This window comes from Vidua macroura, chromosome 16 (genome assembly GCF_024509145.1).
Source record: "Vidua macroura isolate BioBank_ID:100142 chromosome 16, ASM2450914v1, whole genome shotgun sequence".
NCBI classification, from domain to species: domain Eukaryota; kingdom Metazoa; phylum Chordata; class Aves; order Passeriformes; family Viduidae; genus Vidua; species Vidua macroura.
The window spans coordinates 12534353-12547145 of NC_071586.1; the positions used below are offsets into that span (position 1 = coordinate 12534353).

General features: G+C 48.1%; 2 protein-coding genes across 5 annotated transcripts in view; one reads left to right on the top strand and one right to left on the bottom strand.

Annotated features, from left to right (window-relative positions):
- The window catches only part of IQCE (IQ motif containing E), a 27176-nt gene extending 25138 nt beyond the window's left edge, over positions 1-2038 (bottom strand). For all 3 annotated transcript variants that reach the window (XM_053991747.1, XM_053991745.1, XM_053991746.1), the window contains exon 1: positions 1545-2038. In XM_053991747.1, the coding sequence (XP_053847722.1) occupies positions 1545-1949 (405 nt within the window). In that variant the 5' untranslated portion in view covers positions 1950-2038. The remainder of the gene's footprint in view (positions 1-1544) is intronic.
- Positions 2002-10298, top strand: BRAT1 (BRCA1 associated ATM activator 1). Of its 2 annotated transcripts, none has more exons than XM_053991743.1 (13): positions 2002-2284; positions 2604-2758; positions 3567-3714; positions 4578-4962; positions 5053-5172; positions 5626-5717; positions 5964-6082; positions 6586-6772; positions 6898-6971; positions 7557-7659; positions 7941-8039; positions 9025-9203; positions 9399-10298. In XM_053991743.1, the coding sequence occupies exons 1-13, from the start codon at positions 2107-2109 to the stop codon at positions 10122-10124; spliced, it is 2565 nt and encodes an 854-aa protein (XP_053847718.1). In that variant the 5' UTR covers positions 2002-2106; the 3' UTR covers positions 10125-10298. The 2 variants fall into 2 exon arrangements, with proteins under 2 accessions (XP_053847718.1, XP_053847719.1); XM_053991744.1 differs by having other exon boundaries at positions 3570-3714.
- The last annotated feature ends 2495 nt before the right edge of the window (positions 10299-12793 follow it).

Here is a 12793-nt window from a genome sequence, read left to right on the forward strand (position 1 = left end):
TGGAAGATGGTGGGGCTCTTGCTGCAAACGCCAGCATCATTGGCTCTAATACAAACAGTTTTGGGACATTGTGAAAGTCACTTCAGAAATGAACCATCACAGAATGCTTTGGGTTGGAAGGGACCTTAAAGATCATCCAGTTTCAACCCCTGTGCCATGAGCAGGGACACTTTGCACTTGAGTCACAGAGACTTGGCACTGCAGTGCACAGCACTGCACCAGCTGAACCTTCAGCTGGCTCTGCATGAATTTCTCCACCATTTAAGCTGCAACTCACTCAGCTCTTCCCTTCCTCCCTCACCTGTGCCACCCCTGCTATGCTATGGGATTGTTCAGTTCCTGTATTGAAATGGAGAAGTGCTCAGGCCGAGGGAAGAAACCCCAAATGCAAGGAAGATGACAAATTTCCCTCCCTCTCAAACACAAGCATATCCACAGCTGAAGGAAAAACTCCACTTAGCTTCCAAATTATCTGGATGCCACCCTCACAGAATGACCTTTTCCACTTGCTGCTGACTCTGTGGCACTCAGCACCAATCTTTGGACAGATGCTGATCTGTGCCTGTAAGAGGCAGGGGAGGGGATGAAGTATTTTTGGAAACCCTGGCTGGCAGAACAGGAGCAAGGACTGACAACAGAGCAGGTTAAAGAGCCTGCCATGCTGGCTGAGAGCAGGCAGGGATGTGTCCCCACACACCAGGCCATGCAGTTTTTCATTTCCTGAGGCAATGCTCCTTGCAGCACACTGACTGATTTTGTTATTTTAAGGCGTCTCATTCTGAAATATCTCTCTCCCTAACTGCAGCTATCACGTTTGGAATCAGACAATGTGGAGAGTGCCCAGCTTTGATAAATGGCAACAACTAAACATTGGCCAGGATACAAACATGCAGTAACAGCCCCACCGCTATTGCTTGGTAACCTTCACAGCCCCTTTGCTCCTGCAAAACTGCCCCAACCAGAGCCAGCTGCAGCAGGCAACAACAGAACCTGGGGGCTCCCAAAAGGGGCTCAAAACCTCCAGCTGGCTGCTGAGGGGGTGGGAAACAAACCCCAACAGAGAATCACGGAATTATCTAGGTTGGAAAAGCTCTCCAAGATCACCGAGTCCAACCTGTGACCCAACACCACCTTGCCAGCCAGACCTTGGCAGCGAGTGCCACGTCCAGCATTCTTTCTTTTAAACACCTCCAGGGATGGTAAACCCACCACTTCCCTGAGCAGCTCTTTCCAATATTTAATCACTCTTTCTGTGAAGAAATTCTTCCTAACGTCCAACCGAAGCCTTCCTTAGCACAGCTTGAGACTTTGTCACCTCTGTGCCGTGCTGCGGGCCAGGCACAGGCAGAGCCCAGAGTCCCGCGGGCTGGAGAAGGCAGAAGCCATCCCGCTCCCCCTCCGAGCCACCGTCTCGCCGGCCTGGCAAGCCCGGGGCTGCTCCAAAGTTTTGTCCCGGCCGCGCCGGAGCTTTTCCTGAGCCGAGCCCGGGCCGAAGCAGGCCTAGACCCGGGGCCTTCTCTTCCTCCCCGCCGTTCACTCCTTACCAGCTCCCCCTCCGCGGCCGCCTCGCCGGACCCCAGGGCCATGGTGGGAGAGCGGCCGGAAGGCCTCACGGGGCGGCGGGGCCGCGGGGGCCCCCTCGGGCCGTGGCTGCCGGCTCGGGTCTGGGGGCGGCCATCGCCCCCCGGCGCCACTTCCGGGTCGCGGTAACCATGGCAACCCCCTGAGGCCGGGGGTGGAGGCGCATGCGCAGAGCGGCGGCGCACCGGCGGGCAGTGCCGGGGGAGGGCTCGGCCGGGCCGCGGAGCGCGGGTGACACCAAGCGGCCCCGCAGGGAGCGAAACCCCGGCGGGCGGCGGAGCGGCCTCTGCGAGGGCTCCGCTGCTCTGCCGGGCCGGGAGCTTCTGCCTGAGAGCGCCGGGATAACTCCGGGCAGGGCGCAACTCCATCCCGCGCACCGCGGGCACCGTGCCGCAGCCGCCGCCTGCCCCTGGAGCGCGCCCGGGTCACGCCCCCTGACCGGCCACTGGCCACGCCCCCTTTGCGACACTCGCGGTGCGGCCGGGCCGGCCCGGGGCGCTCCCGGTGGTCCCGGTGGTCCCGGCCATGTGCGACCCCCAGTCCCGCTTCGTGGCCCGGGCCCGCCGCCGCTTCGCCATGACCCGCGAGTGCGCCGTGCTGCTGCCCGGAGTCTGCGCCGCCCTGGCCGAGCCGCGGCAGCCCGGCCTCGACGACACCTGCCTGGAGAAACTGCTGGACTGGTTCCGCAGCCTGACGTGGTTCGGTGAGTGGACCGAGGGGAGAGGAGGCCCATCACGGGGTCGCAGAATAGTTCGGGTTGGAAGCGACCTCTGGAGATCATCCAGGGCAACCCCCAGCCAAGGCAGGGTCACCTAGAGCAGGTGACACGGGAACAGGTGACCAGGTGGGATTTGAACGTCTCCACAACTATCTGAGGTGCTGTGACACCTGAAAATGCTGTGGGTGCACCCGAATTCATCAGTTCTAGCAGCTGGCAGGGCTTACCTCAGCTCGGGGAGCCACTTTAATGAGACAGGACGGTCCTGGCAGTGACCTGCTGTTTTCCGGCCTCTCCTGGGCAGATCCCACCGTGGAGCTGGTGCGGGACAACCCGTGTCTGACAGAGCTCATCACCTCCGTGCTGGCCCTGCCGGATCCCAGCCCCAGCATCCTGTCCTTCACCCTGCAGTTAGCCGGGATCCTCGCCTCCTCCGAAAGCCGCTTCCAGCACCTGCAGGTGAGTCAGGCACCCAGGTACCTGCTGCTGCGTGTCTGTCTGCTCCTTCCGTATGGACAACCCCTAAAAACCTGCACGTTCTGCTTAGTAAATTTATGGCTTACACAGAACAACTCAGCAATAATTGAGAAGAATTCAACAGCAAAGAGCTACAATCACCATTCCTGTTCAATTCTCATGTACAGCTGCTTCTCACTTCCGTGTCACCACTACAGGACTGTGAGTGCTGATGTGTAGTGCTTCCATTTTCAGTTCAAAAGAGTGTATGGGATAGCCCAACTCTGGGCTGGACTCGATGATCTTGAAGGTCCCTTCCAGCCTAGTCATTCTGTGAGTTCTGTGAACGCTACTTCACAGCAGTCACTGCACAGTCACTGTATCCCAGGACAGATCCTGTGGATTTACACTGCACTAACAGATGTTGTTTTCCCTCTGTAGTAGGTTGACAGGAAATTTTTGATTCCCTGCAAAAACAAGGGAGCTTTTTAAAGCCGTGCTTTCTGCACCAGGATACATTTTAGTACAAAACCCAAAAGGCTTCATTCAGGGAAGAGATGTGTGCAGGTGTATAAAGCAGTCTGATGGAACTGATACACATAAGTTGTCCTTTAGCACCTGCCAACAAAGCACTTTTGGTTTTGAACACTCGGGTTTGTCCATATGTTGCCTTTTAAGGGTGAGATTCTGAAAATCGCCCATTTTAGTGATACTTGTAGCAAGAGGAGCTTTCACGGCAGTACTGATACTCTTGACTGGGACAGAGCAGCCCCTTTGCTCGCTGTTTACTCTGTGTTCTGCCCTGCCTCAGCAGGAGAAGCTGCTGGGGAGGCTCTTTGGGCCGGAGGGGCCGCGGGGCGGCGCGGCGTGGGAGGACGCGTCGGTGCGCAGCGCCTGGCTGAAGGGTGTGCACAGCATGCTGCACCACCTGCCCGCCCTGCACTGCCTCTGCTCCACGGGTGAGTGCTCCTGGGGCTGCCACCTCCCCACGTCTGCTGTGTCCCTGCCATGCCAGGCCGTTGCTCAGGTGGCAAATGAGCAAGATGGGAGTCTTTGTTTATTTAAGGTTAAAGTCAGCCAGTTGTCAAAAAAAAACGAAGTCGTTGAAAAATGTTGGTTAAGTTAGCTAAGCATTAAGTTAACTTTTGTTAAGTTAGTTATGCTATTAGTTTTTTCCTCCAAACACTGAAGGTGGTGCGCTTTTTAGAGGAGTAAGAATCTTATAAAATTGCCCATATAAAATTAAAAACTATCTGTATTCTTATTTGTAACTCCTACCAAAGGGTACATTTCAGCATGATTTTAGTGCAGAAAAGCTAAACAGAGGCTCATTTATCTCTTTGTGCTTGCACACATTTGCAATCCTGTTGTTATGGAGGAATGTAAATTATGCTGTTAAGACCAACTTTAGATCCCATGTACAGAGGGGTCTAAAAGACTGGATGGGTATTAAAGTGCAGCACATGCTGCTGTCCCTGTGATGGAAAAGTGGTACTGATACTGCTGTTCATGATTTTCCTACTGGTTATGTCCAGAGATGGTACAGGCTCTGTCCATAAATACACATTGAGTGTGCTGTCAACTCTCCTAATGTTACTGATATTTATTGAAGTCTGATCCTGAGTTCTTAAACCCCTGAGGATCTGAAAACAATTTTATTTTCTTCTGTTTGCTTGTTCTTAAGGACTGACTGACTTGGAGTAGAGACTACAAAATAAAGTATAAGAAAACCCCATCACCACCATTTAAAGCTGTGTGGCACCTGAATTAGTGGCATAACTGGATGTTTATTGCTCCAGTGACTTGTTTTGTTTTCCCACAGGAGGCATGGATGTGATCTTCACTCTGCAAGGGGATCCCAGCCTGTTTGTGGCTTCAGCTGCCAGCCAGCTCCTGGTGCACATGCTCACCTTCTCCCTAGAGTCTGAAACATCAAAAGCTCTCAGTACCAAGGACTGTGACTGGCCAGCGTGTGCCCAGATGATTGTAAAGCACATAAAAGAGTCACTTCAGTCCAGCTCTGCCTCTCACGTTGAGCAGTCACTGAAGCTGTTGAGCAGTTTGTTTGGCAGTTGTTTTGGCAGTTGTTACACTGCATGGACTGAAGTCCTTTGGTTAGACATAGCAAAGCAAATAGAATCCTTTCTGCTGGAGGAGACTGTTCAAGCACAACCCGCGCTGGCAAATCTTTTGCTTAACGTGGCACGGTAAAGATCTTGTGGCACCTAGGAGGCCTTGCTGAGATAGATGTGTTTGCCACCATGGGATAGGTTACACTTACACTTCTCTCTTCTCAGATCTCCTGCGTTTTGTGGCACTGAAGGCAGCTTTTGGGCATTAGTAACTTCTGCTCTGGAACACTTAACCCCAGTACAAGCAGGTCCTCTGGCAGTGGGACTTTTGAAGCTCTGCAAATGGTAGGACTTAATGCAATGAAATTTCTGCACTGTGCAGGTGTTTCTGCTCCATAATTCCCCTTTAGGTGGTGAAAAAGCAGCAGGAAATCATCAGATGAATACAGCACATACAGATACTGATTTACAGGCTGAGTAACACTCTTGTTCTAAGATAGAAGGACAGTTTTGTTAACAAGATATGCCTCTCTCTCCCAGCCTCCTTACACAGGATCCCACTCTCTATTTGCATAGCTGCTTCTAAATTCCAGAGCCATTTCTCCTCTGCTTTCAGTTAGCAAGGGGACCTTGGAAGAAGGCTCAGATTGTGATACTGGTTTTGTTGCTCTGTCATTGCTGGCTTGTTTAAAGGCCTGCATGAAAATCATTATCCTGCTCAGCATTTGGGGGCAAGTATTTGGGAAGGAATTGAATTGAAGTTTACTTGTGTTGGTAACTGCTGTTTCCTCCTTGAAGCCCACAAGATGTCAGGATTCAGGCATTGACTGTTCTGCTTCAGCCAATGGACTGTATTTTGAAAGCAGCCTCCCAGCCTCTGGAATGTGCAGGTACAGTTGTGACAGAAAAGTTAGAGCCCAGTCTGCTTGCCAGTATTTTGAGTGCCTGGTGTAGCCAAAACCGGAGGAAAAAGAGTAGGAGAAGTCAAGGACAGTAGCAGTGTTTCTGGTAAATCCTACTGCCAGTTGCATTTGAAGTTATATTCATACTACATCAGCTGAATATCTTGGTTAACTTTAAAAATCACAGCCTTTTCTATTCATTGGCAACCTGAGCTCTTCCCTTCTTTGATCTAGGCTTGCTGGATGAGTCTGTCAGTGATCCTGTCACTGTTGAAAGCCTTCTGTCCTCCAAGACATCCTGTGCTGGTCTCCTGTGTCAGACCCTTGCTCATCTGGAGAAGCTGCTGTCTCTGGTAACATTCAGAGAGGGAAAATAAGAGCCTGGGAATCAAACTGGTCCTTGAAAGACAGTGTTAAATGGTTGCAGACTTTTTCAGTAGAGCATAACAGAATGTGGAGAGGAGTTGGCAGTGAGGGTTTCCACAGTTTAAGGAAATTTAGCACAGTAGGCTCTGAACAGGAAAACAGAGGGATACTGAGACTCTTTTAAAGAGGGACTGCACTTAAATTTTAAATTTGTCTTGATGAGCTTTGTTACCATACCTTACTTGTATTACAATTATTGATCCTGAGAAGAAACACAAATTGAACTGCTTTCCCAGGCAGTCAGAAGAATCTCCTTCCATCTGTGCAGTAGTTCTTGGAAGACAGGAGGATCATTTATTTGTAGCTATTGGCATTGTGATACCTTAAGAACCCACTAGAAGTTGCAATTTTTTGCTGCCTTCTGACCTAAAACTGCTCTGTACTTGAGACTGTTGCTGGAAACTCTTTTCTTTTCTTTCTCACCCATTAGAAACATTTAAGAGTGGATTTACCCAGTGTGTCTTTGCTGCGCTCTCTCATGACAATATTACAATTCTGCAATGGCTTCCTGAGCCCAGCTTCTCCCCTGGGAAGCACAATAAGCCGCAATTTGATCAATTGCTTCAGAGTGCAAAAGTCAGCTCTTGATGTCCTTGCAGCACTCTCAGAGAAAAAAGGTGAGTTAATCTTTGCTTTCTTATCCAAAACAATTTTACAATTCTGTGTCTTTGTGTATTTCAGCAGGGATTTGGCTGCTCTATCTCTCAGTGTTGGTCCTTTAGGTTTGTTTTCTCTGTTTCAGACTGTGACACTCTCATAGGAAGTTTATTTGATGTCCTTTTGGCTTATCTGCAGAGTCCAAACACCAGCCCTACTGTGAGTATACAACTAGGGAGAGATCCAGGTCTACTAGCTTGCCCCAGTAGGGTGTAATTCTGATAAAGGGTCTGACTGCAGTTGTTTCTTAGCACACTTTTTATTAGAATATGTAGGACACTTCTCTTGTCCTCGGTGGCTTGCAGAAAATAGCTAAAATTGTAATGAGCAAGTAACTGACCAGTACATTGAGAGTTCTTGAGAAGACAGGAGCCATCATGTCTAAGAGTTGCACTGACATACTCAACTTGACATGGTCATGAAGTATTGAATTCTTTTTATTAAGGGGATTTGTTTTTTTGCTTTGTTTTGTTTGAATGACTCTGATAGCAGGTGCAAAACCAAAGCTGGAGGTACTAGAACTTGATAATACTAAGCTGAACACAGGGATTTTCTAGGTGTTTGTTAGAAATTATATTTAAGCACCATTTTTTGTGGCTGGCTTTTTAGTAAGGAAGCATATGCACTTTTTTATTCTGATAATTTCTCTGTAAGTTTGAGGCTAAAATTAATTTTACCTTTAAAGGCATAAAGGCAACACTGCTTCCTCCTGTAGTAAAGTCAATCTGCTTTACATTGCTTCAGGTTCTAAAGAAAACCTTTCAAGCTACATCCAAGTGGTTGGTGCACTTGCAGGTGCTGTCCTCCTCCAACAGTCAGTGCCAACAAGCTGAGAAGATTTTGGAAGGTAACAAAGCTGTTCCAGCTGGGACAAACAGCAGCTAGTGGCACACATGAAATCTGCTCCTGCCTACCTTTCCTGCTCAAAGCACTGGATTTACTTGTTCACAATTATGTTGAATTTAAGTTTAGCTGCCCAAATAGTGCTTTGCAGAACTCTGGAAGAAGCACCCCACAGCAGCAAAAGGGATTGTATCAGATGAAATGATGTAGAGGTTGTACAGTGAGTGTTTCAGTAAGGCTTGTTGCCTTTCATGTCCTTTCAGGTTTGTCACTTGCCTTTTACAGATGTGTTTGTGGTGCTGCAGAAACGTTTGTGCAGTCCTTGCTGGGAAGTAAGAGATTCTTCCCTGGAGTTCCTGACTTCCATGGTTAAGTGCTTGAGAGGTAGGTGCAAAGATTTACCAGTTCAGATTTGAGGAGTATTTCTTTTAATGCTGTGAAAGTCAGTCGGGATGGTGAAGCATCTTCTGACCTGTAACTGGAGGATTGAGAAAAGAAAGAAGTGTCAAGATTTTTATCTTAGATCATGATCAAAATCTGACAAAAATATTAATAAACTCACCCTGCTTTTTCTGTCAAACTCAGGTCGCTGTACCTGCCTTAATGGCAGTTTTGGTGAGTTAAACTGAGGGGTGTTGAGACATGTCTGTCAAGGCAGGTGACAGTGCTTAATGGCAGATAATACTTCTGGCTTTCAGTTGGCTCTGCACTGGAGTCTGGTTTCTTTCAACAGGCTGGGGACTGGCCCTTTAGGAGGCTAAAAGCCTAGACCTGCTTATATGCTTGGGATTAATTACTGATTTTTTACTTTACTGATAGCTCAGGCTTTGCAGCAGGTAGCACTGAGGCAATGCTGGTTTTCCTGCGGTAGCTCTGCAATGTTGGAAGGGAGGGGAATGTTGTCAACTGCTGCTGTCCCCAGGTCACAAAGGAAGTATCCAACACGCTCAGCTGCACTAGCACTTTACCCTGCAGCCCCTCTCAGTGCTGCAGTTACTTTTGTTTTTCTCTGCTATATGCTTGACAACAAGAAAGGAAGACTTTTTTCTTCCTTTAAGCAAAGGCATAAATTTGATGAGGCTGGAACCATGTCCCCAGTTGCCTGCAGAAAGTTTTTTCTTGCTGTTAGACCAACTCTAAGTGCAATTTTCCAAGTTCCAGTGTCTGTCAGGGCTTGACTAAAAGCTGCTGGGAGAGGGAGCCTGACACAAAACATCTGCCTGGTCCCTGCAGCAGCTCCTCTCCCTGGCAGCTGTCCCTGCAGGCAGCAGCCATCCTTGTATGAGGCAAAGTTCTGTTTGCATTGGAAACAGCTTCATGCTCAGAGGGAATAAAGTCCCACTTCTTTGGATTGCTGTCTTCTTTACAGACCAGAAGGAGTTCAGGCAGTGTCTCCTGTCCTCAGAGGTGCTGAGGCTCACAGAAAACCTGCTGGAGGACCCAGAGAGCTACGTGCGAGCGAGCGCCGTGACTGCGCTGGGACACCTGGCCCTCATTACTTGCTTTGCTCCAGAGTCACCTGTCATAGGCAATCAATATAACAAAGAGGTAGGATAACCTTTTCTGCATGAGCAGAATTCCCATCAGTTTACTCCTGTACTGCTTATAACTTTCTTCACAAGTTATCTGCTCATGCAGGCAGATTGCACAACCAGTAATGAGAAGGTTTTTCACCTCTGCTGTTCTTGTTTTTTTGCGTGTTCCTCCACTCACTGAACTTTATCTTTGTCTTTTTGCATCTAGAGCATTGTAGAAAAGCTTCAGGAAATCTTGTCAACAGACTCAGAGGGCTTTCCTAGGAGGGCTGTGATCAGCATCTTCACCAAGTGGCTGAGAGAAGGCTGCACAGGTCAGCTGGAAGATACAGAGCAGTTTGTCTCTAGAGTCATCCAGACTGTGGAGCATGACTTAGACTGGGAAGTCAGACTTGGTGGTTTGGAGCTGGTTGAAGTTTTCTGTAGTCAGACCATTTGCCAGCTTTCCCTGTGTCCCTATGCTCCTGTCTCCTCTGCAGTCACAAGTTCCACCCCTCAGAACGAGCTGCTGCAGGCGTTTTGTCGAGCAAAGCTGTTTGGGTTTTTGTTTGGCTCTTTGTGTGACTGTGACAAACCCGTGGGGCAGAGAGCCTGTGATGTGCTGGTTGGCTTGAGAGGTCATTTCTACCCCACGAGTACTTTGGAGAATCCACAGGAGATTGAAGATTCACCTGCAGGACGTGGCATTGCCTGGTTGCAGAGGACACTAAGACAGGGTTCTCTGGCTCAGAACTTCCCCACAGATGGTGGTGTTGGGGTGGATTTCCAAGATCCAGAGAGCATGATGTTAGCTTTGGGTGCAATAGACTTACTGGAGCTGCATGATGAGCTAAATAAAAGTAGTGACCATGTGGAGGAAAGCCCTCAGTCCCTCTTACAGGACATCCTTGCTACTGTGGGGACCATAGAGGATAATGAAGTTGACTGTTACTGAACACAGCTTTTGCTCTGAGGGAGCAGTGCTCAAGCAGTTTTCTTCTGAAGGAGAAGGATGGTTTTGTTAGCTGTTAAATGGGTTAGAAAATCTTTGCTTTAATTCTGATGATTTTTTTTTTCTGTTAAAAAGTGTAGTTTCCAATAAACTGATGTTTCTTTTTCAAAGTAAAAACATTAAGAATTGCATTTATTATTTTTTTTTAATTTGTTGTCTTTTAAGAAAGCACCAGACCATGCCTACATAAGGAAGCATTTTAAAAAAGCAAGAGTGACTGAAAACAAGCTGTTGCAGGCTCCTTTTGGAGCCAGAGTAGCTAAAACTGATGGAGACTGGTTTTAAGGAACACTTGTTTTAACCTTTCTGTATTTATTCTATAAACAGAGCTCTCAGCTTCCCTTGTGCATTTTGAGGTCTAGAGCAGAAAGTGGCATTTAAGGAGTCAAAAGCTGATCATCCTTGGCAGTACAAATTTTCTCCTATAGATCACAGACTTGTTTGATCTCAGCAGTGACACCAACATGCTGACTTTGGTTTTAATTGAAGCCAGGAGCAAGTTCATTATTTTTTGTGGATTTTTTTTCAAGTACTTCTTGAAAAAAAAGTACTCAGTTTCTAACTTTTTAGAGAAACTTACACTTAAAGCTTTTTCAAGATAAATTTGATCTGTGATTAGCTTTGGTAACAATTAGAAACCAGCAGACATAGTGTGAATGGCAACATGATTTTCTGAAAAAAAATTGCCAATTGGGCAAGAGAGCAGTTTGCAACTTGCTCCTGTATCTTGCCATGTGCTATAAGAAGCTCTCTGCAACCTAGAAAAAGCCCCAGAGCAAACAGTATCTGTAGCAGTAGATAAACCATGGTGGGTTCTTTTCCAGCACTTCATCCTCCTGCAGCCTGTGGAGAGGCAGAACATGACACTGATTTTGGGGCAGTGCAGGCTGTAGCATCTAAAGCAGTGAAAAGCAGTGAAGCAGGCTTGTGCAATCTCCTCCCTGCAGCAGTACAGTGGACTGAGATGTAGTTTGGATCTCTTGCTGCTGAGGCTGAAGGTTTGCTCTGTGCCTTCTGAGGAAAGCAGCACATTTGCCTCTTGCTCTGTGCACAGCTTTTTGTGTGACAGAGCCCTTGGGTTTTGTACCAGCAGCTGTTTGTAGGAGAGAATAGCTCTGCTTCTGACACAATTCCACCTGAGCTGGGTCAACACCTGGCAAAAGACAGAAGATACAAAAATTCAGGCCTTTTCCTGTCACTGCATTCATCTCAGAAATGGAAAGGGTTAGTGAGAGAGCAGGGATGAGCTTTTAAAGAGGTGTGGAGTGTTTGTGGAGTTCCAGCGGTCCTGTCTAGTGAAGGCACTGCAGTTCCAAAAGCAGCATTCTGTGTTGACAGTAGGTCAGCTGTGCTCCAGGAGGGGAGGCAGCGGGTTGCTGGGTGAACACCTCCCTCCTGTTCAGCACTGGAATTCTTGTCATTTCAGGACTCTGCATTTTAGGAGACTCCCAGGAGTTATTCAGATATCAGCAAATTGAAAAAATGAGTTGTTACAGAAGGAAAACTCACTGCTTATTACCAAGGTCTCTCAACTCCCAGACCTATTAATTTTTTCACTGAACTCCTTTCTCTTTTTAATCAGCTGGGATGAGGGTGACATTATGTTTGTAGCATTTGCCTAATTGCAGTCCAAAATTGTGTTTATACACTTGTACACTAAAAACCAAATGTACAACAAGCTGGGGGGGGGCTCCTTACCTTTAGGAGGGGTATTAAGGACTCGTTTCCTCTTTCATTAAAAACAGGTCTCCACCTCCAGCAGCTCTGTGACAGTGCTGACTCTGTGTTTCTGTCCTGTCTGAGCTCCCTGCTTTGCTTTTTGTTTTCTCTGCTGCTCCAGTGACAGTGCAGTGCCACTGACACCGAGGTGCTGGCACTGCCATGCTGCCCCTGAGAGCTGGGAGAATCAGGAAGGGTCATGGACATCTGGGCAGAGTGTGGAACAAATGCCCAGAGCTAGAGAGATTAAGGGAGATGAAAGCAAACTAAAAACTCCGCGTTTCTTTCTACAGAAAACAACGGGGTGGGAGTTTTGAGCTGGAAATTTAGCTACCAAGTTTATGAACACACACCAACAGCAACTGATGTGGATCATCCCTCATGCTGGGACACCTCTCCAGGATGCCCATCTTCACACACTTGAGGACTCATACAAGCCCTACCCCACTTGCTTACACTCACAATTTATTTTTTTTTTTTGCACTTCCACAAGATCCTTATCCCAGCCACAGAGCTTCCTGCTGGGTTAAGAATTAAACTCTGCTAAATCTTGCCAGGAGCTGTGGTCACGCTGCAGCTGGGGGGAAGGCTTGGCTCCCGAGGAGACAGCCCTGAGCATTCCCTTCAGCAAGTGCCATTGTTATTTAACCACTTCACAACAACAGTTGTCCCTCCAGAAACTACCACCAGCTCACTCTGTCACACAGCATAGAGAAGGAGGGGCTGCCTGGCCTGCTCCTATGGACATTTTGGGATGGATTTCTCTGGAAACTCCAGCGTTCATCCCGTCAGAGCTGTAGCTGTGTTTGGTTCCTGCAGGAGGCAGGCATCACTGAGAGTCTTTCCAACACCCAGGGAGCTGATTCTGGCAGAGGCTGTGGCCACACATGGGC

What these genes read in the sequence shown, in the direction of transcription:
- BRAT1 (XM_053991743.1), top strand. Translation starts at nt 2,107, where the DNA reads ATGTGCGACCCCCAGTCCCGCTTCGTGGCCCGGGCCCGCCGCCGCTTC. An exon ending in GCACTGCCTCTGCTCCACGG is followed by an intron (nt 3,715 to 4,577) that starts GTGAGTGCTCCT and finishes GTTTTCCCACAG; the next exon opens with GAGGCATGGATGTGATCTTC. An exon ending in CTTTTGAAGCTCTGCAAATG is followed by an intron (nt 5,173 to 5,625) that starts GTAGGACTTAAT and finishes TCCTCCTTGAAG; the next exon opens with CCCACAAGATGTCAGGATTC.